We start from the raw sequence: 26,181 nt of genomic DNA, 5'->3' as shown, positions 1-26,181 counted from the left end.
GTTATGACTCTACTCCATAGCATGGTTTCTGTTTCCTTGGGGCTTGAAGTCAAGGAGTGTTTATGCATCCTACTTGTGATGTTACCCAAGCTTTTCTCCTGAGTGGGAGCTTGATTTTCTGGGATTATGAATCGAGAAGGACACACAGTGTTGGCAGGAGACTTTGTGGACATGGCAAACACAAGATGATGTATGTGCTCTCAGATCTCTCGACAAAACCTTGTAGATGTCCATTGCAGGCTAATAATTCAAAATGCTAAGTGACAATTTCCTCTCAACAAACTTCTTAATTTTCTGAAGCCATAAATGTCAGTCAGTTGCTGCAGCAGCTGCTGTGAGGTCCTTGGGTGCCTCCAGATATGCAGTCAGATTTTGTCCATCTTTCAGGACAAGTTTGAGCCTGGGACAAAACCAAGAGGTCCAGCTGCACCTGGAATTGGGCACCGCATTCCCAGTCACTTTACCTTGCCATCATTTGATGAGAAGCAGCCCTAGGCATATATGACAGCAGCTCTCCCAAATGTTGGTGATGCCTGGTGGGTTTGAGTGAGCGACCTCACTCTGTTTGCCTTGACCAGCCAGAACAGACCAGAAGATTATGGGAAAGGACACGGACTTCCTGACCGGCAGGCGGTGCTCAAGGAGGGACAGATGTGATCGCTGCTCTTGCTCCCAGCAGCCAGAATCCACTGACCTTCGAGAATGTTTTCAGGGTTTGTCTGGTGGCTCCAGCTTTGGGTGGGTGGAGGACACAGTAACGGGCTGTGCTAGTAACGGGTTAGTTACAGAGGACTGTTCTCCCTGAATGGCTTCACCACTGGTGGTTATCACTGTCTGCTTTCTTACCTCCTCTCTGGGGATGGGGGCGGGGAGGAAACCACAGGGAAAATTCTAAGAGGCTGTAATGGAGTTGTATCATAATTAAGAATTCTACCGCAGCATCTACTGTGTGATTCTGAGCCTGATTAGATTGGGATTTAGATCATGAAACTTCACCAGCTAAGCTGAAATTCTCAACTGCCCAGCTTGGCTAGGTAATTCTTTCTTTTTGGTTACTCTAGGGTTAATCAAATGCATTTCTTTATGAGACCAAACACCATGCTACCAGGAGTGAGCAAAACCCTATCTCTTTTTAAGACTCTAAATGCTGGGACAGTGAAATGCTTCACTTTAGGCACAAGAAAAGTTCTACTGACTTCACTGGCTGCTTCCATGCTCAGAGCCATGCATGGTTTCCCAGCCCCCAGTAGCTGGGACTCCCAGACCAGTGTAGGAATACCCGGTTCCTATTGACTCACACTGGTGCTGTAAGGCTGAGCCTGGCAAAATGGACAGGAGCAAACTGAAAAATAAAGGCACTTCTGTTCTAATTATCACACCCAGCAAAGCCCAGCACGTGTAAGATGCTCCTTCCCAAGCCGGATCCTGATAAAGAAGATCAGACCTTTATCTTCCTGTCTCAAATCCATCCCTCCATGCTAAAAAACTTCACCAACAGGAGAGGAGAGGCTTTGCAGGCTGAAGATCTTACTTAACCAGCTGTTAGCAGGGCGCATGAACTCTCTTGCCTTACATTGCAAGATAAAACTCTGTGCCACTTAGGAAGAGAAATGTGGCATTTGGAGGGCGAGGCATGCTTTATTAGAAAGATGTCTTATGCTGTTATCAATGTTGACTTAGGAGCGACACACAGTTCCATCTTATACAAACATTGCCACTATCTGCATCTCAGAGGGCTGAAAACTTAGCAGGCAGGCGCAGACAGCGTGTGTATGTCTCCGCGGGGCAGCGCGCGCGGCTCAGAGCTCCTTAGAGCCTGCCAGGAGCCCTTCAGAGGATCCCTTTGCTGCTGCGTTTGCAGCCAGCGTGCGTACCCCTGACAGCGCGCTTCCTTGCTTTCCCCCTCCCTCAACGTGTGCATTTGTTATAACACCTTGGGAAGGAAAAGGGTGCTGCCTTCGCAAAGTTAGATAACTGGCCCAGTTCTTTGCTGCCGGATTGGCTGAGAGAGTCCCTGTAAAACCCCGCTGGCCAGCCGCCCAGCCCAGCCCTGTGAGGCTGCAAGCTATTTCCACAATCGGCCACTTCGGAGTGGGAGAGGGGGAGGTGAAGACAGACAGGCAAACAGCATCTCCTCCAGGCTGCCTCCCTTCCTCCTTGTTTTCTGTCAGCCGGAGTAGTTTGGCAAGCCTGCTCTGGGTGCCTCCAAGCCTTTCTCGCAACGCCCAGGCGAGTGGGGTGTAGTGTTGGCGGCTGGGCACCTGGCCCTCCCTTAGCCCTGCTCGCGCAATCCCAGGACAGGACATGTCAAGCTGCAACAGCCTCGGGGGCCCAGCTGCCCTGGACCTTCCGGAAGTCCTGAAGTCCCTGCTGGAGTACTCCTTACCCTGGACCAACAAGATGACAGGTAGGATTGAGGGAATGCATTCTGGGGATTCTGTTTTGATTTTTCTTCCTCCTCCTTAAGTTGCAAGGTGAGAAGGGGGCAGTAGGTCTTGGTTGCTGAGAGTCCTTCAAAGGTGTGTTTCCCCAGGGTGTCCAAGTCAGATGGGTAGTTCTGGCACTGAGCGTGTTGTGCAGCTAGGAGGAAAAACAGCAGCGATGGATTGATTACAAAATCAGCCAAGAGTTCTGAGCTCCTGATCCTTTTAATCTCTGTGCTCAGCTACTTCTTGGAAACTCTCAAAGCTTTGTGCACAGAGAAGGGTTGGGCACAAATCTCCACGCTCATGTAAGAGCTTCTTGCAGGATTGCCAACCAGGTTGTCCCATGGTTAGTAACTGCTGAGCCTCCAGACATTGCCTCTTCCCAGACACAGACTGTCAAGGGAGCCCAGCCCACGTGTGGCAGGCTGACTCAGTACAAACTTTGTGTTTGATGCTGCAGTTGTTTATCAGTGGAAAGTTGGAGTAGAGAACACAGCAAATGTTGTGTTTTCTTTGCAAAGCACTTCTGTATTCCTAGGCTTTCCTGATCTCTGTGCAGCATCCTGGAAAACCCATGGAAAGGACCCAGGAGGTTATTTAGTCTAGGCTTCTGCTGTGCTGAACACTTTGCTCTTGCTGGACTGATCGCTTCTCTATTTCTGAGCATGCTACAAGTGCCCATCGCACAACTCGGGGACTCTCCAGTTTTGGATAGGATGCCACATGCCCTTGGCAAATGCTTTTTGGTTGTTGTGTTTTAATGTTCACTGCCAAGTGCTGGGAGGTGTGTGGGAACGCTTTGGCTCAACAAGCTCATGTCTAGGCATGAGTGAGTTGAACTCACAGAAACAAACATGCACTGAGCTTGCTCTTCTGTAGGGAGTTGCTAGCAGGACACGCAAACGGCTTTGCAGCCTTGAGGGGCAGCATGATCCAAGAGGTGGGAGCAGAAAAGCCAGATGCACAATGTGGAGAGGGACCCTGCTTTCGCTCTGGCATCAACAGGAGAAGAGGCTGCTGCTGCAGCAGTAAAGTGTTCACAGGAGGAAAGATGGCTGCCTACACCTGCTGGAATACAGCGAGCCCTGTGGCATCTGCACAGCTCCCTGTGGGAAAGGGGTTAATAGGGCAAGGGAGCTGCCATACCCCCTAAGGGACTCATTTTATCACATTGCTCCGCTGCTGCCACCTGTGAGCTGGCTCTCTCTTTTGCTGAGACTTTGCCCATTAACAGGTGTGTTTATATATGACACAGTATGAAGCTTCGTCTGGGGCCTGGGGCATGTTTTCTGAGCTGACTGATACCCAGGTAGAAAGCAGACCTGGCTGGGAGGGGGCAATGATGGCCAGGGGAGGCTCATGTGGTGCGGAGCCTTGCTGTGGCTAAGCTGAAGTTTGGCTGCCTCTCTGGGATCTCTAGTCTCCACAGCCAAGTGGACTGAATTAATCCAAGGGAGGAGTGCTGGCAAGATTTAGCTGTTTGGCAAGAGTTGGAGTGGGGGGTAGAGGAGGTACCAATGATTTGCAGAGGGAATAATTTAGTCTTAACTCAGTGTGGCTTATTTGGCAACTGAGAGTGCTGTTTTGTGGCAGCTTTCTTCCTCAGCCCCAGGACCACCCTGCCTCTCAGCATCACCTCCCATAACCCTTGGAATTGTCCTTATTATGCTGCCTCCCTCCCCAGGCCAGTGTTCGCGTCATGGCTCTCTTCCTACAGAGCTCAGTTCTCTCTTCCTGGCTGTCCATACCTACACACCACTCGTCTGGATTTGCTGGGTCTCAGGCCTGTCTGAAATGTGTTCTGCTATTCAGACCTCCCAGTGGGCCTTGCTGTATGTGTGTCCCCCTCCCTGTGCCTGGTGCTGGGCTGCTTGTTGCTTGCCTCCCTGCTGCATCAGAGCTGGGCTGTTCTGCATCATCTGGCCCTGACAAGACTCCCAGCAGTAACAGCCAAGGCCGCTGCATTCCTCTCCTCGCATCTCATTGTCCTCCTCTCTCCCTTCTCAGCTGCAGAGCAAAAGAGAGTTTGTAAAAATCCAGGCATATCCCAGCTTAACCAAGAAGGTACAGCTGATGGTGCAGTGCCCGCTTTCTGCTGGCAGTGTCTTGAGCCCCTAATCCCTGGAGGCGGTGAGGAAAAGCTCTCAGAGCAACCTCCCTCCCAGCTGGCAGGGCAGAGCTGATGCCCGAGCAGTGTGCTGTGAGAGTAAACCCACAGAAATGCTCCCCAGGAACTCCCTCCTGCCTTCGGGCCGAGCAGCTCACACTGTATAGGCTAAACCCTCTCCAGACAAAGTCACAAGCCAGAGGTGGTGCAGAACAAACCTTAGCGTGGTGGAGTGTGGGTGGAAATGTGCTGGAGGAAGAACTTGGTCGATCTAAAGGGAAAAGTCCTGCAGTAAAGTCTGCCGAGTGGGTTTAATAACCTCCATTCATATGGACGTTACCCAGCAAAGCAGTTGCTATTGAGATCTGCAGGGGGGGATGCGTGCAGAGCCTGTTCCTTGAAGGAGCGCAGTACAGTACTGAGACACAGCGTCATCCCTGGGGGCCTCCGGCATCAACAACAATGGAACAAAGTGACCGCAAAAACTGTAACTGAACGAGAAGCCTGCGGCCTGCCTCGCTTTGGCAACATCTCCTTGCCTTTTTCCTAGAAGCTGCCCCTTCCCGGCCTCACTAGGTTGTGTTCTCTATCTACCACCTACCACTAGCTGGGCAAAAGCACCGCTGCGAGCCCGCTGCCTCTTGCCAAGCTGTGTGTGCTGCCTCTGTCATGTGTGGTCCGACATCTGTGTCTCATTGCCCCATGTGAAGTGGCATCTCCCTTTCACGCATGTGTTTTTTTCTGCCAGCTGAGCTTGGCAAGGCGGAGGTAGTCCGCAGAGGGCAAGCAGCAGCCCTGGAGCATGCTGGGCAGTGGAGCATGACTTCTTCTGCCTGCTTCTTGCAGCTGGATTTATCAACCTTGATAAATGATGCATTAACCTGCACTGTTCCAGCCTGTATTAACAAGGTGGCCCTCTCCCAGCTCCCTGTCCGGCAGCATGCACGCAGGAGTCATGCCAGAAGTCCCATCCCTGTCCCCTGTGGTGAAGGAGGCAGCAGATTCAGCCTCCCAGCCTATGCAAGAGAAGTAGCTGGCAAGTGGGGCAGTTCCCTGTCTGCCCAGGTTGGATGGAGATGTCTCCTGGTCCTCGTTGCAGTAAGGCAACAGGGGAAAGCATCTACCCCATGCAACTTCCAATCCTTTCCTTTTCCTGGGGCGCATGGAGATGATTTCAGACCTGATTTTGTGTCACAAAGACCATCAGGGTTTATTAGCAAGAGTCAGGTCAAATTGTGCCTTGCCACCAGAATGAAACATCTGAGGTTTGTAGAGGGGCAGATGAACCAAGCAGATGCCCGAGTCTCTATCTGGGAAGAAGTCATTCCTTTTCTGCTGGCATTTAGGAGGACATCTCTGCCCTGGCACCTGTGGCTCTGTTGGGTGCAGATGGGGCCATCCCAGGAGGTTGCGCACCCTTCCCCTTCCCCTTTCCCTTCCCTTTCCTTTCCTCTCTTGCAGCACTATGCAGTAGGTTTGCTGTGGCCCTTCTGCAGCAAGAGGCAGCAACCACTGGCAGGAGAAGCCTGTGGCTGTGGCGTCTGTCACTTCAGCGAGCTTATTGACTGCGCAGGAGAAGCTCCTCAGTATCCGCCTGTGCTCTTGGGGATGAACTTGGCAACATTTGCTCCCTTTGTGTGTTGAGGAGCTTAAATCCCAGCACGGCATCCCTGTTGCTGGAATGGAGGGACTGGTTAGGGAATCACTAGGATTGCTTGTGATCTTTAAGGCGAGTCACCCCCCTCTCCAGCAGCCCAGCCGTGCCAGCAGCCGCAGTGGAGACCTTCTCCCTGCTAACGTTATATAGGGCATGCCACTGCGGCTGCTGCTGGCATGATGTAGGACAGAGGGAGATTAAATCCAGGTCATGTGGGAAGGGCGATCTCGGGATCCTGAACAAAGGCATCTAAGGACCGACTGGAGCGCTGGCACCGGCGGCGGTTCGGGAGCGGCGGGCTCCCGCCTCGCCGCTCGACAGCTGCCGCGGTTACGCGACCTCCGCGTCCGGGCCCACCACCCTGCCGCGCCGCGCCGGCTGCCCCGCTGACCGAGGCCAGGGCCCGGGTCGCAGCTGCGGCAGCACGGAGCAGCCTGCGGCGGAGAAGGGGTTCGCAGGCGCCGCGCAGCACGAGCCGCCTACGCGGCCCTCTCAGCCGGTAACGGTCGCCTCGGGGAGCGGCGGGGGAGGCCCCTCCCGCGCAGGCGCGGCGGCGGCCGGCCGCCCGGCCGCCCCTCTTCTCTTCCCGTCCCGTCCCGTCCCCTCCCCGCCCCGCCCCGCCCCGCCCCGCCCCGGAGACGAGTGGCGGGCGCGCGCGCCCCGCGGCAGACGCTGCCGCTCCTCCGCCGCCCACGCGCGCGCTTCGCCTTCAGGAGCGGCTGGCGGTGACGCAGCGCCCGGAGGCGGTGCCGGGGGGCGGGGCGCGGCATGCTAATGAGCCGCCGGAGCCCGCCTCTGCACGTGCCCCGGCGGGCGGGGGGCGCGTGCCCGCGCCGGCCGCGGCCGGGCGGGGAGGGCGGTGCCTGCCCGCGCGGGGCCGCCCCCCGAGCGGCGCGGGCCAATCCGCGGGGCGGAGAGGGCGGGGCGGGTCGCGAGCGCTTGGGCGGGCGGGGCCCCTGCGCTCATGAATACTGAAACACGCGCAAGGCGTCAGCGGGGTGCGCATGCGCTGTTGGTCTCTCGCGCGCCGTTCGCTCCGTGCTCGCCGCTGCCGACGGGTCCCGGGGAGCTGTCGCAGCCTCGTGCCGGGCGCTGCGGCTGCCGGCGACCCTTGACAGCCCGCTCGCCCGCCCGCTTGCCCGCGGGGAGTATGCCCGGCCGCGCCGCGCACCAGGAGGCGGCGGCGGCGGGAGGACCGGAGCCCACTGCAGCCGGGGGGAGCGCGGGGGCCGCCGCGCAGCGGGAGCAGCGAGGCCTGGCGGGCGCCTTCCCGCTGGTGCTGAAGAAGCTGATGGAGAACCCGCCGCGGGAGGCGCGCCTGGGTGAGCGCGGGAGGGCGCGCGGGGACGCCGGGAGCGCGCGACACCCTCCAACTCCCCCCCTCCTTCTTCCACCACCACCTCCCCCCCCTGCCCCCCCTCCGCCGTCTTCCCGCCCCGTGCCTCGGAGGGCGGGACCCGCCGGGTCGCGGTGGGACTGGCTGCGGTGTGCGCGGGGGGGAGCACCCGCGGGAGAGGCCGCACGCCCCAGCCTGGCGTCCTCCCCCGGTACGCCCCGCGCCCCTTCCCTCCGGCCGGCTCTGCCAAGTGCCGGCAGCACGGGATCCCGGCCCGCCGGGCTCGGCCTCACGGGGCGGCCGCCGGGCCCGCTGGCCGGGAGCCGGGCCGGCTCCCCGCCGCAGAGGCGCGGGGCAGCCGTGGCCGACCCGTGGGCTGGGTCTCCCCGGCAAGCCGGTGCGACTGGAAAATTCAGCTGCTGCGATCGCCCGTTCGGGTGTGTTTAGGTGTCTGCGCTGGGCAAAACAAAACGCTTCGGGTGCGAGGGCTAGGCAGAAGTCAGGGCGTGACACTGGTTTTATTCCCCTACCTGTCTGAAGCCTCCCCTACCTTTAGACATCGTTGGGAGCAGCAGTGAAAAGGTGCCGAGTCTTTCTTGACCGTAACTGCTGAAAAGTTGTACGATGACGTGCATACACAGCAAACCCCTTCAGATGAGGTTTGGTGATAATCCGTAAAGGTATGGCTGGCGGACTGCGCTTGCAGTCCTGTATAGGCTGGAGCCGTCTCTCTCCCACTCATCATGCAGACAGCAGCTGTGTAAATAGCAGCGCTGGTGCTTATAGTCTTCATTGCTGATGACACGCGCTTTTTTAAACTTTTCTTTTTTCACCTGGCAATACTTTTGCCTTTCTGAGTATCAGTTTGATTTTTGAGGAAGGCTCAGGTTTATCTGCACCGCTGTAATACCTAGTGTACCAGTGTGTACTAAAATAAGTCCTTACATTTAGGAATTTTGAGGTCGAGAAACATTTTTGGAACATCAGGCAATGTGCAAGGTAGTCCACGGTGCAAGCAGGTTGGCAGGATTGTTCCCAGTGAGGATCCTGGTTAAGATCCATTTATTTGTAACATTGTACAATACTGTGTAAATGTATCCATCTTGTGATTCTGGTAAATATTTTTTCTCCTTTCTGATGAAAAAAAAGTCAACCTCTGATAGAGGTTTTAGTGATACTGTGATGGTGCAGGATGCTGAGCTACATAGAATCTTGAATCTACAACCTTATGGGATTTTTAAAAGACATTTCTGCACCTGGTCCTTTTTAAAGGTGATAATGCCAGCATGAGCAATTTAAGTTCATGTGTGGAAACTATGATGATATCTGGCTGGGATATGGTGACTTTGTCTGAGGGGTGTTTTTCTTGTCCGGAATCATGTGATCTGGCCTATGGAGACTTAAAATTTTAAAATTAATACGATTTTAAGGTAGTACATTTTTCTAAAATCGGAAGCATTTGATACTTTTCCTTTTACCAGATGACCCTATTCTAGTTTGAGAAGGTGTTCAGCTTGATTCTCTAAAGCTTGCTAGTGAATCCATTGCATTTGATTACCTCTCTCCATGCTGTGATGAAATTCAGATTGTTCTCATTCTTGATAGACTCATTCCTTAGTCCACCTTGTACTGTTTTGCTTCACAACTTGTGGCTTGCTATTTATTTTGATCTTTGATGCTTTTCTTGTTTGCGTGTTTGCAAGACAAAACAAAGAATGTCTTCTGTGTTAGCAGGTAGTTACTCCTAATTTTACAAAAGACTTGTCAGTAGAATTGTGGATCAACTGACTTCAGAGGATCCTTGTTTATTTTCTGTTCCTTTACGGTATAGTGTCACAGCCAAAATGTTAAATACTTACTAATTTACTTAATACAGTGGCATGTTTTCAGCAAGCTTTATTAGAAAAGACTCTATGCCTTTTGTCTGGAATGCCTGGTGACAAAAATACAGTTTTTGGTCTTACTCTGCGAGAACCAGTATCAACTAGCTCCAGCGTCCATTTATAGTCTTCATGAGCTACCTGTGGGTTTTCCAACTGCTGTAGGTAATTTGACTACCCGGTAAGCAAGCAGGCTTTCTAATCCTTCTGAGCAACAGAGGAGGACATCCAGTTCCAACTGAATGCCATCATCTTGAATGCCCTGCCATATACCAAGTATATCTGACCGACCTTGCTGTAAATTGTTGTCATGTATGTTGTAGGGATTAAATAAACAAAAATAACAATCTCTTTGTAAAAAGTCCTGTGGGTTAAGGGAAGAAAATTAATATTCTGGAACAGGAGTGTAGATCTCTCCTGTTAGTAACAAGCTGCTGCATACTCTCCAAAGGATGCCTTAATCACCAGTTGTGTGCTGCTGTGGCAGGCGGAATGCCTCAACAAACATCAGAGTAATGGGCATCAGCAATACAGAACCCTATAACCTGTCTTGTTCCATCGTCACAAGTGGGACTGAAGATTTATGGAGCAATCACCCTCAGTCTGTGTAGTGTTTTCGGTGTAATTTGACAGTATTTTTTTGACAAATGAGAGGAACTTTGTCAAAGAAGTGTTTGTTCTGCTTGTGGTTTGGGATAGCGCTTGACAGTTGTGGCCAAAATGTCTTTTGGTCTGGGTTTGGTTGGTTTGTTGGTTTGTTTGGGGTTTTTTTTGAGGAAAAACCAGGATGTGGAATAAAGCACTTTCCAGGCTGCTGCTTTTAGCTAAACCAGCAGTATTTCCAACAGTTCAAGAACTGGAATCCTCTGCCTAAATTACTTAGCATAAACTAGTGACTTCTCTGTTAAGAGCAGATGTACAGCCCAGTTAATAGGTCACAGTAGCAGAATGAGGGGGCTAAATCAGACATGAGCTATCAGCTGCAGAAGTACAGGCCAGATTTATCAGGGTGACCTTGAATCACTGCAAATGGAGCCTCTTAGGATACTGCAGCTCTGCTGTCAGGTAATACCTGTTTACACTATAAATATCTTCAGAGAATTAATGTTTTGGGTCCCTATGCTGGGGCAGGCAGAAACTTCCCCAAGATGCAAGAAGTTAATTAGTGTTTCATTAGTTATTGTGCATCCCGCAGGATGTTGTGCCACAGAAATAAAGATTAAATTAATTGAAAGAAAGCCAATGGAAAACTGTCAATGCAAATATGATCATACAAGAATTTTATCTTTTTATGTATCACTCTTCAAATACTTGGCCACCCAGTATACATGTTAACTTCTGCTATTTTAATTTGTTTCAGATATTGCTGTTAGAAGTGAGGAGGGAGAGAAAGAGAGAGAGAGAGACAGCATAGCTAAATGAAGACAGCACTGGGGGTCCAGTGCTCGCCAGTTGTCAACTTGTAGCAAAAGGACAAAAAATTTCAGATGATCTTCTCATGTGAAGGATCTAATCTGGTGTGAGCCAGGGACCATAGCAAGAGGAAGCTGGAGGAACCGCAAACTCTTCAGATTACTGAAGTACAGCAGGATGATGGTGCTCATCAAAAAGGCATTAAAAGATCTGAGACAATCCACATACACCAGTATTATAGTCTGTTTGGCATCTACCTTCTGAAAAATATTTTTAAGCCTTAACGTTTAGTCTACTAATTGCTTAAGGTTTCTTTTCTCCTCTGTTGGAGGTGTTGTATTAGATGTTGCAAAATAAAAGCACTGCTGGCTTGCATTAAAACTGCCATAACTTCTAATGAAATACTGTTCTTTTCAAGAGTAAAGAATTATTTTTTTTCTTTTTAGTTGACATTTTGACTCAACAGACACAAGGGTTTTTTTATCATGTTGACTGAAAATAAAGTGATTTACAACAAATCATTATTGTCACTTGCACTTGTTTTGGTGATGCCTTCACTAGGATATCATCCACAACCCCCAACGTGAGTCTGTGTTCTGTTGTGCTGGGTACTATGCAAACCTTGGGGAAATACCCAATCCCTGATTAACAAGTTGGATGTAAACTGGTGGTTCCAATTTGTTGTGATGTGCTTCAGTAGTAAGTGAAATCATCTTTATACGTGAAGTCATATGGATGGTGTTTCTTTACTAGCTTCAAGCAGAAGCTGTTTAGAAACATTCAGGTTATTCGGAACATGGCTGTTAACCTGCACACTTGCTTTGCCCTTGCAAAGGGTTGGAAAGTTATAAAACTCTCTGCAAAAAGGAGTATATAGCAGGGATAGGAGTTCGGGGATGGCGGTTCAGAGGCAGCAGTGTGCAAGGGGGAAGGCGGAAAGCTGCAAGATGATGTTAACAAAGCTCAGGTCCAGGAGCCACAGGCCTGAATTTAATGTGTTCTTCAGGTACTTGCTCTTAGTCCCAAGTCAGTGGCTGGTGAATATTTTTCTCAACTGCTTGGTTTAAAATTGGCATCTTTTTTGCATAAAATGTTCAGAGTATGGTAGGTTAAAAATGATAATTTATTTTGTGTGGCAGCCCTGTTCTTTGAGCCATAAAAAGCTCTTTCAGTCTGAGTTCTGCACCAGCAAAGGCAACAGCGGAAGGAATGCCAGTTCTATCAGAATAGGTTTTATATAAATAGGCTTTTCTGATTTAGAGCAGAGTTTCACCCCCACTCCCACCCCCGATAAGAAAAATACTCCTTTAGCATATCGTAGCCAGTCTAGAAAACCCTAATGCTGCAGATTTGTGCATTTTGTTGGGCTAACCTGTGTGGATACTGGAGATCCGAACTGGTCTATTGTGTGTCCCTGGAGTTTTTGTTCCATGGAACTGAATATTTGTCAGCTTCCATGGTAAGACCCACTTTGCAGTTGGTTAGGTGACGATTCCTTTTGATGGCAGTGCTGGCTTATTGCTGGTGGTGCTAGTGCTGCTTCTGCAATGCCTCCTTCAGTGCTGGTAAAACTGCATGGCTATATGGAGAACTGGATCAGGAAAATGACTTGGATTTTTTTTTTCCTGTCGGCTTATTTTTATCTCTTAAATTATGTAATTATTCCATAACTTGAGTTTTCTGCTTGGATTCTGTCCCAGACGATTGTTAAGATTCGGTAGCTATGGGGAACATAGAAGCAGCCATTTTTCTGTAATATGTGCACTGTAGCACAGTAAATGGAGAAAATTTCATCAGTCTTTTGTGGCTTGGGGATGGGGTGTGGGAGTATGCCTTATTAGACATCTCCCCAAAGAGTGAAAATTGTATGTAGATACTCTGAACTATCTATAGTGAACAGCGTTTGGAGCTGTTGCTTTGTGTGGACATGCTGAGTCATTTCAGAACAAAACGCTTCTAAAATACTGAACGATAGACATCCAGCTCTCTGGTGTCCTATGGGCCTTTAGACTACTTTTCAGATATAATCTGAACACCCATATTCCTTTCTTGTTTGCATCCAGATTATTCTTCTGCAACTTCTTCTTTTGTGCATAGAATAAACTACTCTGCTTCCTTGGAGTTTTCTTAATGGCTTCCCATGTAATCCTACTCATGGATGCTCCGTGTCTTCCAAGACGAGCCTGTGAAAAGCGAGCTATTTTGCAGTGACTAGTCAATAAACTAGATGCAGTGTTACATCACGCTTTGGTAAGTTATAACAGCAAAGATGCTGGTCTTCAAGGCTACTCAAATGTCCATGATCCAGCCATCACAGGGAGTCAGAGGATTCCATACTGAGTTACATGTGAATGTATGAATATTGCCTTTCAACATCTGATTTTTCAGATCATGTCATGAGGCAGAACTATAGCTTACTGAATTTCCTTTTGTGGGCATTTTTTTAGACTCTTAAACCTTGAGTCTCTCCTGTGTTGCAGCTTGTATAGTGACCTACTTGTATCTTTCAGATAAAGAGAAGGAGAAGATAAAGCTTGAGGAAGATGAGGCAGCAGCTGCCAGCACTATGGCAGTCTCGGCTTCCCTTATGCCGCCCATTTGGGACAAAACTATTCCTTACGATGGCGAGTCTTTCCACCTGGAGTACATGGATCTGGATGAGTTCCTGCTGGAGAATGGAATTCCTTCCAGCCCTACTCACCTGGATTTGAACCAGAATCCACTCTTGCCTGTGGCTGAGCTGGAAGGAAAGGAGTCTGCCAGTGCTTCCACTGGTTCTCCTGCATCATCCTCTTCCACTGCAGTTTACCAGCAATCTGAAGCAGCCTCCAGCACAGGTAGATGGAATAATTTGGGTCTCTGAGGGACTTTTATTGTTCTCATATTAAAAGGTACCTTTTTGGATGAAAGAGGAGATGTGTTAACCTGACAGTGTTAGCTGTGGCAAGTTAAGCAGTGCAAATAGGCTCAATATAGAGCCTTAGTCCATGTGTGGATTCATGAAGATGCTGCCTCTCCTCTTCTTTCCCTCTCCCCCTCCTGGAAAAAATGAGTGAGTGTCTCTGTGTGCAGTCTGTTTATCTTGTGAAATTAGAAGAGCTGAAACACCAACATAAAGTATTTGCTTTCATGGTATTGCTAATCTAGTGAGAAGCTGGACATGTTGAGAAAATAGTTTATCATGTTATTTTGTCACAAACTATCAAATATTTTGTAAGTCGTTTGTGCTACCTTGGTGGCTTGATCTGCTTGGGTGAACTTAACACTCACTTAACGTACCTCAAATAACAATGCTTAACAGAAGAACAGTGAAGCAATCTTTTCATGCTAACCAGTGAAATGTGAGGACAGACGCTTGGAAAAGGTGTGTTAATGATGCAGTTTGATGTTCTGTGGTGCTATGAAGTGGGAATAGAAGAGCAAAGAAACAAAACTGCTTAAATGGTACTAGGAAACTTCTACTCTTCATTTGTAGTATGGAGATCTTCTCTGTTAAAGAATTTAGGAGCTCAGTTTGCCCTGTGTTTGGAGTTTAAACATGATAGCCACTAAACTTTCACAGTACTATTTTATAAGCAGACTTCACAGAAAGCATTTTACTCAGGGTGTCTTCTGTGAATCTGTGAGAGAAAGGCAAAATGTGGAACTCCTTCAAAAGACATAGGGCGTGGCTTTTTTCTAGGTGGTATATGAAAAAATGTATTCATTGATCACTACTTCAAGTTTCACTGACATTTGCAATTCATGTGTATGAAGTTTGTAAACAATAGGTAAATATGACAAAGTTCATTTGAACACTGTCAGTGTCAGACAATCTGTTGGCACATTTGTTTCCATTGGTGAAGAAGTAGAATACTGTCACACTTGTAAAAAACCCATCTCCTTTGTTTTGGAAATACGATTGTCTGACCTTTGAAGGTCCCAGGGACGGGGGTCTTTGGGCAAACTTGGTTCTATAAAAGGCTTTCTGTGATACAAAACTCAGTCTGATACAAGTTTCTCACTTCTTACTGCTGTGGAAGGTGCTTCTTAAGTGTGCAAGGTATGTAGTTTTTGCCAAGCAAGTATTAACTCTTGTCCCGCATCTATCTACCCAGGCCTGTTAGTCTGGTATATGTTCCTAGGCTTTATATCACAAACTGGACTGTGTAGCTTCTCTCTGTACCGGCAGCTGTACAGCACCAAGCACACCTTAGGGAAATACCAAATAATACTGTTAAATACTGCCCACAGTGGGACAATAAATAGAGATATCCATGCTGGCTTCTTAGTAAATTCTCTTCGTCTTGCTGAGTGTGTTGTAACTTCCTCTGTTGTTGCCAGAGTCCCCACCACAAAATGAGAGAAATACTCCCAGCCCCATTGATCCTGACTGCGTAGAAGTCGAGGTGAATTTTAACCCTGACCCTGCTGATTTAGTGCTGTCCAGTGTGCCTGGTGGTGAGCTCTTCAATCCTCGCAAACACAAGTTTACTGAAGAGGACCTGAAACCACAACCAATGATTAAAAAAGCCAAGAAGGTTTTTGTCCCAGATGAACAAAAGGTAACAGATTTATTGCTGCAAACTTCTCTAGGCCTTGGTCAAAGTTTCTGACTCTTTGTCCAAACCTTTTGACATATAAAGCTGATGTGCTATACCTACGTGATTGGGCAGGACCACTGCCAAGAATAGAATTGGCAAGTCAACTGCTGTTCTTGCTGTTTCGCTGGTTTGGTATCATGAGGTAATTACTGAGCAGGAGAAACTTATCATGCTGTACACAGAAATTAGAAGTAGAAGAGCTATCAAGCCACGCCCTCATCAACTGCACTTTATGACCATTGTATATATTTGCCCAGCATTGTGTCTGATCTGGCATTAAGCAGCCCAGACAACAGAACAGCTTGTTTTCTGTGGAAGTTCATTTCCGAGTTGAAACTAAGTAAAGGGAGCATTTCAATTGGACAGCTTCTTAGTTGTCAAGTCTCCTAATCTCCCCAGTTCTGGCAGCACGCTTGGTTTATCCTAAAACAAGACTCGTGTAAGGATGAAATCTTACAGTACTGTGTTCCTGCATTTTGGTGTCAGAGCCCTGCAAGCCAGTGAAGGAGATTCTTCAATATAGCAGTTGGTGTGAATGTCTTTATACAATAAAGAGGTGTCTTTGATATAATTGTCAGGTTGGCATCTTTTTTTTTTCCTCCCTTTTTTGCTATAGGATGAAAAATACTGGACAAGGCGAAAGAAGAACAATGTGGCAGCAAAGCGTTCCCGTGATGCTCGGCGATTAAAGGAGAATCAGATCACAATTCGGGCAGCCTTTCTTGAGAAAGAGAACACGGCCCTGAGGACGGAGGTTGCAGAGCTGCGCAAGGAAGTGGGACGATGCAAGAACATTGTTTCTAAATACGAGACCAGATACGGACCCTTGTAAGCACACCCCTTTTCCTTGTTAGGGCTCCTTGTTTTAGCCTCGTAGACTTCTCTGCCTTCTGTAGAGATGCCCAGAAATCAAGTTTGAGGAGGCTTTGCCATTTTCCATCTACACAAAAAAACCCACCAAACCTTGTTTCTGTTGGCACAACTTGTTCAGGCCCTTTCCTGATCATTGTGGTGCCCAGAATCTTAGTCTCCGTATTTACAACTTTGTTTTTAACACTGATAGAGCATTTCTGATGTCATACAATAGAACAGATTGACCTGTCTGGAGGAATAGATGTGGATCCCTCCTGACCGGACAGGGCTTTTGCTATCTGTTCTAATTTTCATTTTAAGTGGAGAAAGAGCCTAGGAGACTCTCCTTGCTTTTTTTTCTTTTTAAACTCCTGCTCTTTTCTCCCTCTCCACACCCATCCCACCCCTCCGAGTCAAATTGTCAAACATAATTTTAAGATATAAGTAGATGTTGCTGGGCAGCATCATGAAACTATTTCCTTTCACATTCAGAGGCACTAGAAAGTACCTGTTGTGTAGAACTCTGTTCCTATTGAAGAGGAATAGGGCAACCTTTAGGACAGGAAGACAGGAAAATATTCAATCTCTTGTGAAAACTGAGGTATCTCGAGGTTAATGCACGAGTGTTATGCAGACTAGAGTCAATGCAGTGTTGATTAAGATAACTGCTCAAACATCTTGGTAGGTTTTAATCCTGGATAACTGCCAGAAATCAAGGAAAGAGAACAGTAGGGGAGCTCTCACTATACAGATAAGGACAAAATAATTTGCTGTGGATTTTAGGCTGTATTTCTACCACCACCCATCCTTTCTTTTCCTTAGAGGGACTTCGCTCTTGAACTGCTGAAAAAGCAGCTTGTTACACTTAACTCCGCAGTAAGGGAGATTTACAAAAAGAGGTCTGGCTCATTAGGCTGAACTTTGAGTCCCATCTGTTAAGGAATTGTGATTACCTTGTGCTTTGGAAGAAGGGGTATTTTTAAGAAGCAAGCAAGCCACTGTTATTTTACTGCACCTTGCCTGTTGTACAAGAGCTTGAGAAAGAGTTTTGGTCCTTTGCCTCATGAACACTGTATGGAACAAGCTACACCCACTCAAAACATGAACAGTTTACCTCAGTATCTCCTGTGTAGCAGCATTTCTGGTCTCTCCATGCCTGCTGGTTCTCTCCCCAGCATGTTTCCTGTTACAAAATTAGCCCACAAGACTTGCCCTCTTGGAAGTAATCCATCCTCAGCATTAAGTGCTGCTTCAAGAGTACGTTAAAAGAAAAAAACATGTTGTTTGTGATGTTGGGACCTTCTACATGACCTACAACTGCAAGAACCAGAAGCTTTAACAGAAGTATTTGTCTAGAAGTCCTCTTAACAAGAGAAGCTGTCTTAAGATAGTGGCTGTGTCAGAACTCCTAGGCTATGCTTCCTGGGCAATTATTTATATTAGGGAGTAAATGTGGGATAGAAGATGCTTAGGCTAGTTTCCAGTTCCCCTATTGAAATCTGAAAAGTATATTAAAAAAGCATTGGAGTTTCTTTTCTATACTAAAGACTTCCTGTCTAGCTTGTCTTTTAAACGTAATGTGGTAATTGGCATGAGTTTAGACCAATTGTGTGTTGAATTCTTTACAAAGTGGAGAAGCAGGCTAATCCAGAGTGCTTAAAGTAAATGTATGCTTTGAATGATCTCCCCCTCTGTTATGCTCTTAATTTGACTAGAATGGCTCTTAATACAGTGTTGGTCTAATTTCTTTCGAACGTACTAAAAATTTGTCACCCTTTCAGCAGGGGTTTTTCTTTCACAGGGTGGTGTGTGGTGGTGATGGTGGGAAGTATGTTATAAATAAATAGTCACACTTAACACTTTGCTTTGTTTAAAGTGACTTATCTGATTCCGAGTGATGCAACTTTAAAGACTTTTAAAAACAAAGAAACTAAAAAGCACATATGAATCGCCAGTCTTCAGAGTGAGCAGTGAAATCTGAGGTGTCCCAACACAAACAACTGACGATGACCCTGCCTGCCTGCTTGCCTGCAAGTACCCCATCTGAACTACCCAGGGCTGGGCATGATGAAAAGTGCAAAGTCTCCTTAATTCTGTATATGGCTTTCTTATCTGTCTTTCTCACTGTAACTATGAACTACAATAAGCTTACTTAATGGGGTTTTGTCAAGACACTCAAAGTTCATGTCTCAAAGTCTGTTGACAGCCTGTGTGAATAGTGACTCTTTGTTTTGGCACTCGAGTGGAAGAAAATAGGGAGTTTTGAATGAAAGTGTTTGTATATATAAAGAACTGCTATATTTTAAGACTCTTTTCCATGCAGTAGAATGCATTTTATTTAATGCTGCAGCTCACTTCTGGTACAGTGTAGCATCTTGTGGAGTACTGTGAATGCAGAATTAAGACACCGGGAAAGTGTGGTGTGTGACTCTACCAGTGAGGAAAAGTACAGCAGGTGTATTGAAACAATCCAGAAAGCACCACAGTGTGCTGTAAAAAGAGTAGTAATAAACCTCTGTCAAATGACCCACGTAATAGTAAACACTTTGGTTGCTTTCCTGCTCCACAACTACACTGCTGAAACCTGCCTTTTCCTTTGTTTCTTTTATGAGGCTCGCTTTCTTTTATGGTGTCTTGCTGGAACAAGATCTATTCTTCTGTTAACAATTTAGCAACCACAGAAAAGGTGCTAGTCTGAGCTGCTGATCCCCATGTCTTTTGGCAGTCTGAAACTACCAAATGAGTATTAGTTCCAGCAAAACGATGGCTATTAGCTGCCATATTACAATTTTCTGTCTCTTGACTATGTGAGAACTGTGGTGGCGAATGAAAAAAATTTCTGTTTATAAAACAGAAACAGCCAATGATTTCTCACAGTTACAATGGGCAGCTTAAGTATCAAGACCCTTGCGCTGGTGTGGGAGAGTCGATGAAAGCTTGGACAGATTGTGGGGATGTTTATTGTGTGTAGAAGATGGAGGAAGTAGGTGGAAGTTCTTTTGTAAGTTTCACCAGCATAACAAGTATCTACTCTTATATTGAGGAAGCTTAAGAGCTAAGTTTGTGTGGGAAGAAAAAGAGTACCTTAATTTCTGGGAAAGTAGTACAGGGCTACCATGCTTGTAGCCAAAATGGAGCTTGTAAGACTGAAGTGAAAGATGATCAGCGTATTCACGCCTGGAGATTGCTAAACAGCATACACCTCAAGAAAAACAATCTTGAAAGCTTTGAGAAGCACAAGTGCTGAAATTGAGGCACAACTAGTTACCAGCAAAGCTTGACACTGTCATGTTGAACAAGTGTTTTGACTTAGCATTTACCAGAGATTCCACCCTTAACTTCAGAGCAGAAAGGCAAAGAGAAAAAGGTGCAAAGAAGCAGCTAATGTTGTAAACTTCATTTAAAAAAAAAACAACAAAAAAACAAAAAACAACCAACCAACCAAAACAATTAAAAAATCTCAAACCCCAGAATTCATAACCAGTTTTCTGAAGGCATAACCTTTGTAAAGAGTATATATGTTAAATGCAGTCATTTGACCTGTTAGTTTTAATGGACCATGTTCTGAAGTCAAGAAAGTGCTTTTAACTTAGTATATACTTATAATAGTACACTCGTAAGTATACTTATATATAATTTGGAATTCTAAAACTGAGATAATTTGGAATATTCTCTTTAAATAAATGAGTAGTTTAGCTCCATGTTGCTGAAATGTCAGCATATATCTCTCTTCTGTATCAAGTATTGCTGATTTGGACTGATATTTTTGGTATGTACTGGGGTTTTTTTGGTGATAAAGGCCATACCATGGTTTTATTTAAAAAAAAAAAACCACAACCCTGACAGCATGTAAACGTAGCAACTCTTTTTGCATTTATCATTTCTACATTTTCAGTTACCTTTGGCTGTTCTTGAAAGTCATACTTCCTGTTTAAATCACGAAGCTAAAGGGTATTATAACTCAGCAAGGAGTTGCTAGTCCTTCATTTCAGTCTTGCTGTCTTATTGCTTTAGGAATATCTTTTAAATACTTACATATTGTATATAGGATTTGGTTTTGCAGTATGTCATGCTTTTTTAACAGCAAAATATTCAGTGAGAACAGTATGTGCAATTCTATTAGCTTCTTCTGTTGTATTAAAACCCTATACAATGGAAACTAACAGTGAATGTTCATTAGATCTTTCTTTCAGAGAAGACTGTTAGCAAACTCTTGTGCTTTCCTGTAAGACAGTGCAAATTTGCACATTCTGTGATTAATGTGTCTACGGGTTGCAAAACTGGAAAATTGCACTTTAGGGTGAGTGCAGCTTAACTGTTGGAGGTTTTTTTTTGTTAAGAAGCAGCATCTACAAAGATAGGTGAGAAGGTAGTAACTATTTAAAGGTGTAGGTATTGCTAGACAAAAATTGCGTGCAATGCTCAATTCCTTTCTCAGTTTTTGTAGTCTCAGGAAGTTAAGCTTACTGCTTCAGAGCTCTGTGCTCCTCTCAGAATGGTTAGCTATATAATCTTGTTTCTTTGACTAGGATAACAATCCTATCTGTAAGTGATAACTTGGGTACGTTTTCATAGTGGTCATAAGACCAATATTCTTTTGGCTTAATTTGAACATTAAAAGATATTGAATTGACACTGTTAGAGCCTCAAGTTCTGTAACCTTGGAACATGCTCTGTAGAGGCCATAAGTGTGCCTGATGCCAGTGTACCCCATTCCAGCCATAAAGGGACCATCTCCAAGGGGAGACAGTAAAGGGAGTGCACCTTTCAGCATCACCGTAGGGATTGCCATTAAAGGGAGCAGTTTTTGACACAGCTGTACATTCATCAGGAAACAGTTTGACACCAAACAGCCATTTCACAGTACAAACTTTGAAAATATATAAACTGTTGATGAGATTTGTGGGCAATGAATGTTGTCTTATTCTACAGAAGAAACAGACTATGAATAAATGATGTGCAACACTTAATACAGTATTGCTTTCATATGTGGTCTTATAATCTGCACATAGTTATATCTGCTTATAATAATGCAGTTTTGTATTTTAAAATTCCCTAGAAGCTTAATCTTTCACCTGTTGCCAAGATCTGCTCCCACTGAAGCCAGTAACAAAGATCTCATTAACTCCTACAGGAAAAAGTCTTTACGCTCACGTGGTTATCGTCAAGTTTTAGCAAGCACTGCAGTCATGGGTGTCTCTGCTTTATTCTGGAGTGTTCTATGCTGCGATCAGGTGGATGTATCTCAGATTGCAGGTGTCATGTTGGTGAACTGTCCTATCGCTTGTTCATTTACACAGTTAGTGATAGTTTTGATATTCAGATAATCTGAATTTTGCTTTCTCCCCCCCCCCCCCCCCCCCCCCCCCCGGTATGGGCAGGGTGAAAAAGTAGTGTACTATAAACTTTGCCTAGGAGAAGAAATTTTAAAAAAAAGTTAAATGTGGCTTTTTGCAGTTTTTTTAGTAACATTTTGTGTCTTTTCTGACAATGCTCCATTTCCCTGCTGTGCTGTTTGAAAGCTCAAGGTGTTCTAGATGTAGAAATCACTTTCAGCATTATTTGCAGGACTGCTACTAATTGTACCAAATTAATTTCAAGTTGGGAGGTGCAATAGAAGGTCAGCAGCTTTGAGAATACTGTAATAAAACCACTTGTGAGGAAAAATATTTTTGTATAGACAGCAGAAATAATGGACTTGCACAGAAGAGAATATTGCTGCTTCAGCCTTGTAAGCCTCCTCAGCATAACAGGCTTTGTTCCTTGTGATCAGATACCTCCACTCTCACTAAAAATTAAGGTATCTCTGACCTTTGTAAAATCCTGGTAGACTTTTGTTCACTGTTAACGGTTTTAGCTGCTAAGCACAAGACGAGAAATGCAAATTTGTCTTACTGCGTAAGTCTTTCTTCTTTTTTTTTTTTTTTCAACCTACATCTAAGTCCATAAACAACAAAATAATCTGTTAATGCTAGTGTTCTGTCTCTGCAGAACTACAAGACACTGGCTGGCTTTCTAGATTTTCAGATAATTACTCTGATCTGTTTATCTGCCACTAACATGGTTAAGATAGATGAACTCACAGTGAAAGACTTGGAAAAAGGTAGAAGGTATGGGCTTAACTAATCTTCTGTGGAGTTGCTAACATAATGCTAATTGAGAAATTACAAGGACTTAATTCATGATAATGCAGATTTGTCATACAGAATGTAATTTGTTAGTCTGATAGTGTGCTATTCCCTAGTGAGTCCCTTTTGGAGTGCAAACTTCTTAAAGTTTAAGCAGCCACAGGGGAAAAGGAATCCTTTGAGGAAGACATATGTAGAGATAAACATATAGATACTTGGCAAGGAGAGTGAAGAATGAAAGCATGAGGAGTAGAGTAATGCAAGAGTCTGACCTGAGCCAGATTGCTAAAACTGAAGCCTTGCTGTTTACAATTTTAGGACAATCTGAATCTGCTCAGTTTAGCATTGTCCAGAAGATATGTACTTGTTTAGGTTTTGAGAATCTCTTTTTCTTGGTCTCATTTCAACAGTCCAGAAGAAAGTGAAAGGAATATACAGACAGGGAGGAGAGTTACTGCAGAAAGGCATGAAAAAATAGCTATGACTAAGTGCACTGTTGCACTGGGACTTGACCGATGTGAACTGATAGTGCTGTGTCGTGAGAAAATTACTATCTGAGGCCCCCAAAATTTAAGGCCTCAATTCAACTGTCATTTCTGTGTGGGATGAGCCCTGTATCTGTAGAGAACTACGTGGGCTTCACAGGATCTGTTCTTGAGCGTGAAGCTCTGCCCAGGCAGTCAGCTGCAGAATTGTGTCCTTAACACATGATCAGTTGTAGTTAATAAGGCTGTTGATATTAAGTGTAATTTGGGTGCCTATTACATAGCCAAAACCCTTGTTAACATCATTTTTTCAACTAAGGCATGAGCAGAAGCCCTTTGCTGTACAACATCTGTAAAAAAAAAAATTAAAAAACGTACTTCACATACATCTAGTAAATTAAGGCATGTGATTTTGGTCTGTGGGTCTCAACAAACTTTGCTCGTGTACCTGCCTGAATGTTTTCTTAGATCTGCAGCTATGTCTCAGTGAGAAGGAATGGTGGGATTTGTTTTCCTGAGGAGGCACGATAGCAGCTCTCACCTGTCACACTGTGGGTGACTGCTTGCTACTGGCCAGGATCATGGGTGGATGCATCCTCTGCACTTTTATGTGAAGTTGTCTGAAATATGGTGATTAATATGATTATTGGAATACTGTATTTTGTATAACTTAGAACATGTAAATACACTTTTAAAACTAATCTGTTCTATGAAGTAATAAATAAGTGCTTCCATTGTAATATCTGAATATTGTTAATGCTTCATGTAGCTTGATTTGGGATTATTTTTTTCCTAGAGAACTACAGAAATCAAAACAAAGATTGATGTTGTGGAATTCTAGTCTAGTTGTGATGCTTTCTATCAACAAAACATGTTTTAAAAATAATAATGAGCTACTTAAGCAGAGAAACTGAGATTTCGAGGGAGTTGATTCTCTTCCAGTCTTTCTTTAACAGTAGTCACTGATGACATTCATAATTGTACTCTTCTCATCCCATTAGCTGGTCAGTTGATTTGTCGTTTTTGAGTAGCGTTTGGAAAGTGGCAATATTAAATTATTCATAAAGCTTAGTGGTTGAGGAAAATGAAAAGTGTTTTTTTAACTGTTCTCTCTTTTGACTCAAACAGATCTGTCTCCACCCTTCAGCCAGGCTGCAGCAAGTTGCAATGAAACAGTGAGTGACTGTTATTGAGGCTCATTTTTAAGCTAGATAGTCTACACCTTTAGTAGTTCTATTAGGTACCTACGTGACACAAGTATCCTGTTATGGTGTGGAGAGAGTGGTTAATGATGGGAGGTTTTGCTGAGTACGTGTTCACTGGGTGCTGCACAGGTGGAACTTTCGTCAGCTTTCATGACTTTTTCTATCTCATGTTAAAAGAAAAACAGTGGAGTAAGAATTGTGAGCAGTCTGCTAGGAAATAATGAACACTTGGGTTTTGAGGAGAAGGTGAGATTGATCCATCAGCCTTCATCTAAAGAGATTAGCCTGTGATGGCACTTTCTCCAGCCATAACATAACTTCTTTGTCTTTAATGCCATACTGGAGCAGTCTCCTCTCTGGTAACAGCTGCATCTGCAGTGTTCCATAAATGACAAAGCCACAGCATCTTTTGTAGTGGGCAGAGATGGTGGCATCTCTTTTCTTCTTCTTTTTTTCCTCCCTTCTCAGCATCTCTAGACTGTAAAATAGCTATGAAATGGCTAAGCATATGTGCAAGTTATTCAGAAAAGTCTGTTCCTGTAAAGCTTTTTCAGAGACATACAGTTTTTAACTAAACAGTTTGAGGGAACGCCTATCTGCTATATTTGGCCTGAAATTCTGTTGCCTCTTGGATAAAAGTATTTTTTTGGCTTCAGATGTGACACTGATCTGTCCCATTCATTCAGTGGGATGGATGGTAAATCTCCACAGTATTTATATAAGATATAAATCTGATCTTAGTTTTACTGCATGTTAAGTTGTTTAATCTCTTGGATGTCTGCTCCTTGAGGTTGTCTATATAATTCCTGTAAACGTAACTGCTTTTTGAAGCAGTCCATCAAGTGCATTTGAGTCATCCTGACTGAAAGATTCTATAGAAATGAAAGAGATAAAGATTGTAAAGTTGTTGGGTAAAACTGTGTTGCCATAAATGGTTTTAATTTATATATAAATCTTTTGTCCCAAACTGCTTATTTTGTACATAAATCTACGCACTCCTGGCAGCTGATGGGTGAAAATAAAGGTGCTTAAACAGCAATCTAATGAGGAAAGGGCATTTCACTGTTGCAGAGTTGGTATTATTTTATATTTCCATTTATTACACTTTTTTAAATGTATAAACCACAGATTTGAATTCTCAAAGTCTTCAGCTTGGATTTTGTGAGTAGTTTAAATTCTCTCATCTCTCTGCTCCTAACTGGTTTTTAAGAAAAAGAAAAGCTTTTGTTTAAAATGTAAAATTTTGACTGTATTAAATTCTGTTAGTACCCTTCCTTTTTAAGAAATAAATGTATATTCCACTATGCTGAGAGCCAGTAATTTTTGTTCTCTAGATAGCGTACTGTGTGCTGTACACCTCAACTGCCAGCATTACACCTGCAATTTGCATTGAAGTTGGTAGACATTAAAGCAGCCGATCATCTTTTAGGATTAGGCTCTTGCTTGTGCATTTCTCATGCGTTAACTGTTAGGTGTGCTGGTAACAGGTATTACAGTTCCTCGCTTTTATTTTCGGGATTAATTTATTTGAAAAACTTCACAAAGTTTTGCATTTGTCCTGTTGTGACGCTAGGTTGAGCTCTTTCAGGTAGAGGGAGACATCCTGACAACTAGTTGTCAGCCACATACACTTGAGCCTTGGTTTGTCTGTTACTTTGGGGCTGACAACCACCACAAAATAATCATAATTTAGTTTCTTTCATGGGAAGAAGCAGAGTTCAGAGTAAATAAGTTTTGACCACAAGGATGGCTTTCTCCATTCCTTTCAGTTTTTTAACCTAAACCTTGGTTGTTTGGTTTGGGTTTTTGTTGGGTGTTTTTTGTTTTGGTTTGTTTTGTTTGGTGTTTTTTTTTTTTCCAAGGGCTGGTAGGTGAAGATCAACCTGGTAAGAAACGTATGTATTCTATACTTTTACTGCTTCTGACCAGAAAGGACAGCTTCCAGAAAAGAATGTGCTTACTTTCCTTGGCCTCTTACAGTCCATGATGTTTCCACGCATGCTCTTAAGGAAGGTGAAATCCCTGGTATTTTAGTATATCTGGAACATTTTGGCATTTCTAGACACTAAAAGTAAGGTAGTTTATTGGTTCTTTGCTTTTGTAAAAGGT

General features: G+C 44.9%; 1 protein-coding gene across 4 annotated transcripts; it reads left to right on the top strand.

The window, feature by feature from the left end:
• Positions 1–2,068: 2,068 nt before the first annotated feature.
• TEF (TEF transcription factor, PAR bZIP family member) lies at positions 2,069–25,326 on the top strand. 4 transcript variants are annotated; one of them, XM_086611023.1, is made up of 5 exons: positions 2,069–2,407; positions 13,330–13,656; positions 15,143–15,363; positions 16,019–16,230; positions 23,996–25,326. In XM_086611023.1, exons 1-5 carry the CDS (start codon positions 2,305–2,307, stop codon positions 24,036–24,038), a joined length of 906 nt encoding a protein of 301 aa, XP_086467149.1. In that variant the 5' UTR covers positions 2,069–2,304; the 3' UTR covers positions 24,039–25,326. The 4 variants fall into 4 exon arrangements, with proteins under 4 accessions (XP_086467149.1, XP_086467150.1, XP_086467151.1 ...); XM_086611024.1 differs by lacking the exon at positions 23,996–25,326 and adding an exon at positions 18,131–21,590; XM_086611022.1 differs by lacking the exons at positions 2,069–2,407; positions 23,996–25,326 and adding exons at positions 7,341–7,512; positions 18,131–21,590.
• Positions 25,327–26,181: the final 855 nt, after the last annotated feature.

This window comes from Tauraco erythrolophus, chromosome 4, assembly GCF_009769465.1.
Source record: "Tauraco erythrolophus isolate bTauEry1 chromosome 4, bTauEry1.pri, whole genome shotgun sequence".
Taxonomy (NCBI): domain Eukaryota; kingdom Metazoa; phylum Chordata; class Aves; order Musophagiformes; family Musophagidae; genus Tauraco; species Tauraco erythrolophus.
The sequence above is the reverse complement of the archived record's forward strand: the minus strand, read 5'-3'. Positions and strand labels throughout refer to the sequence as shown.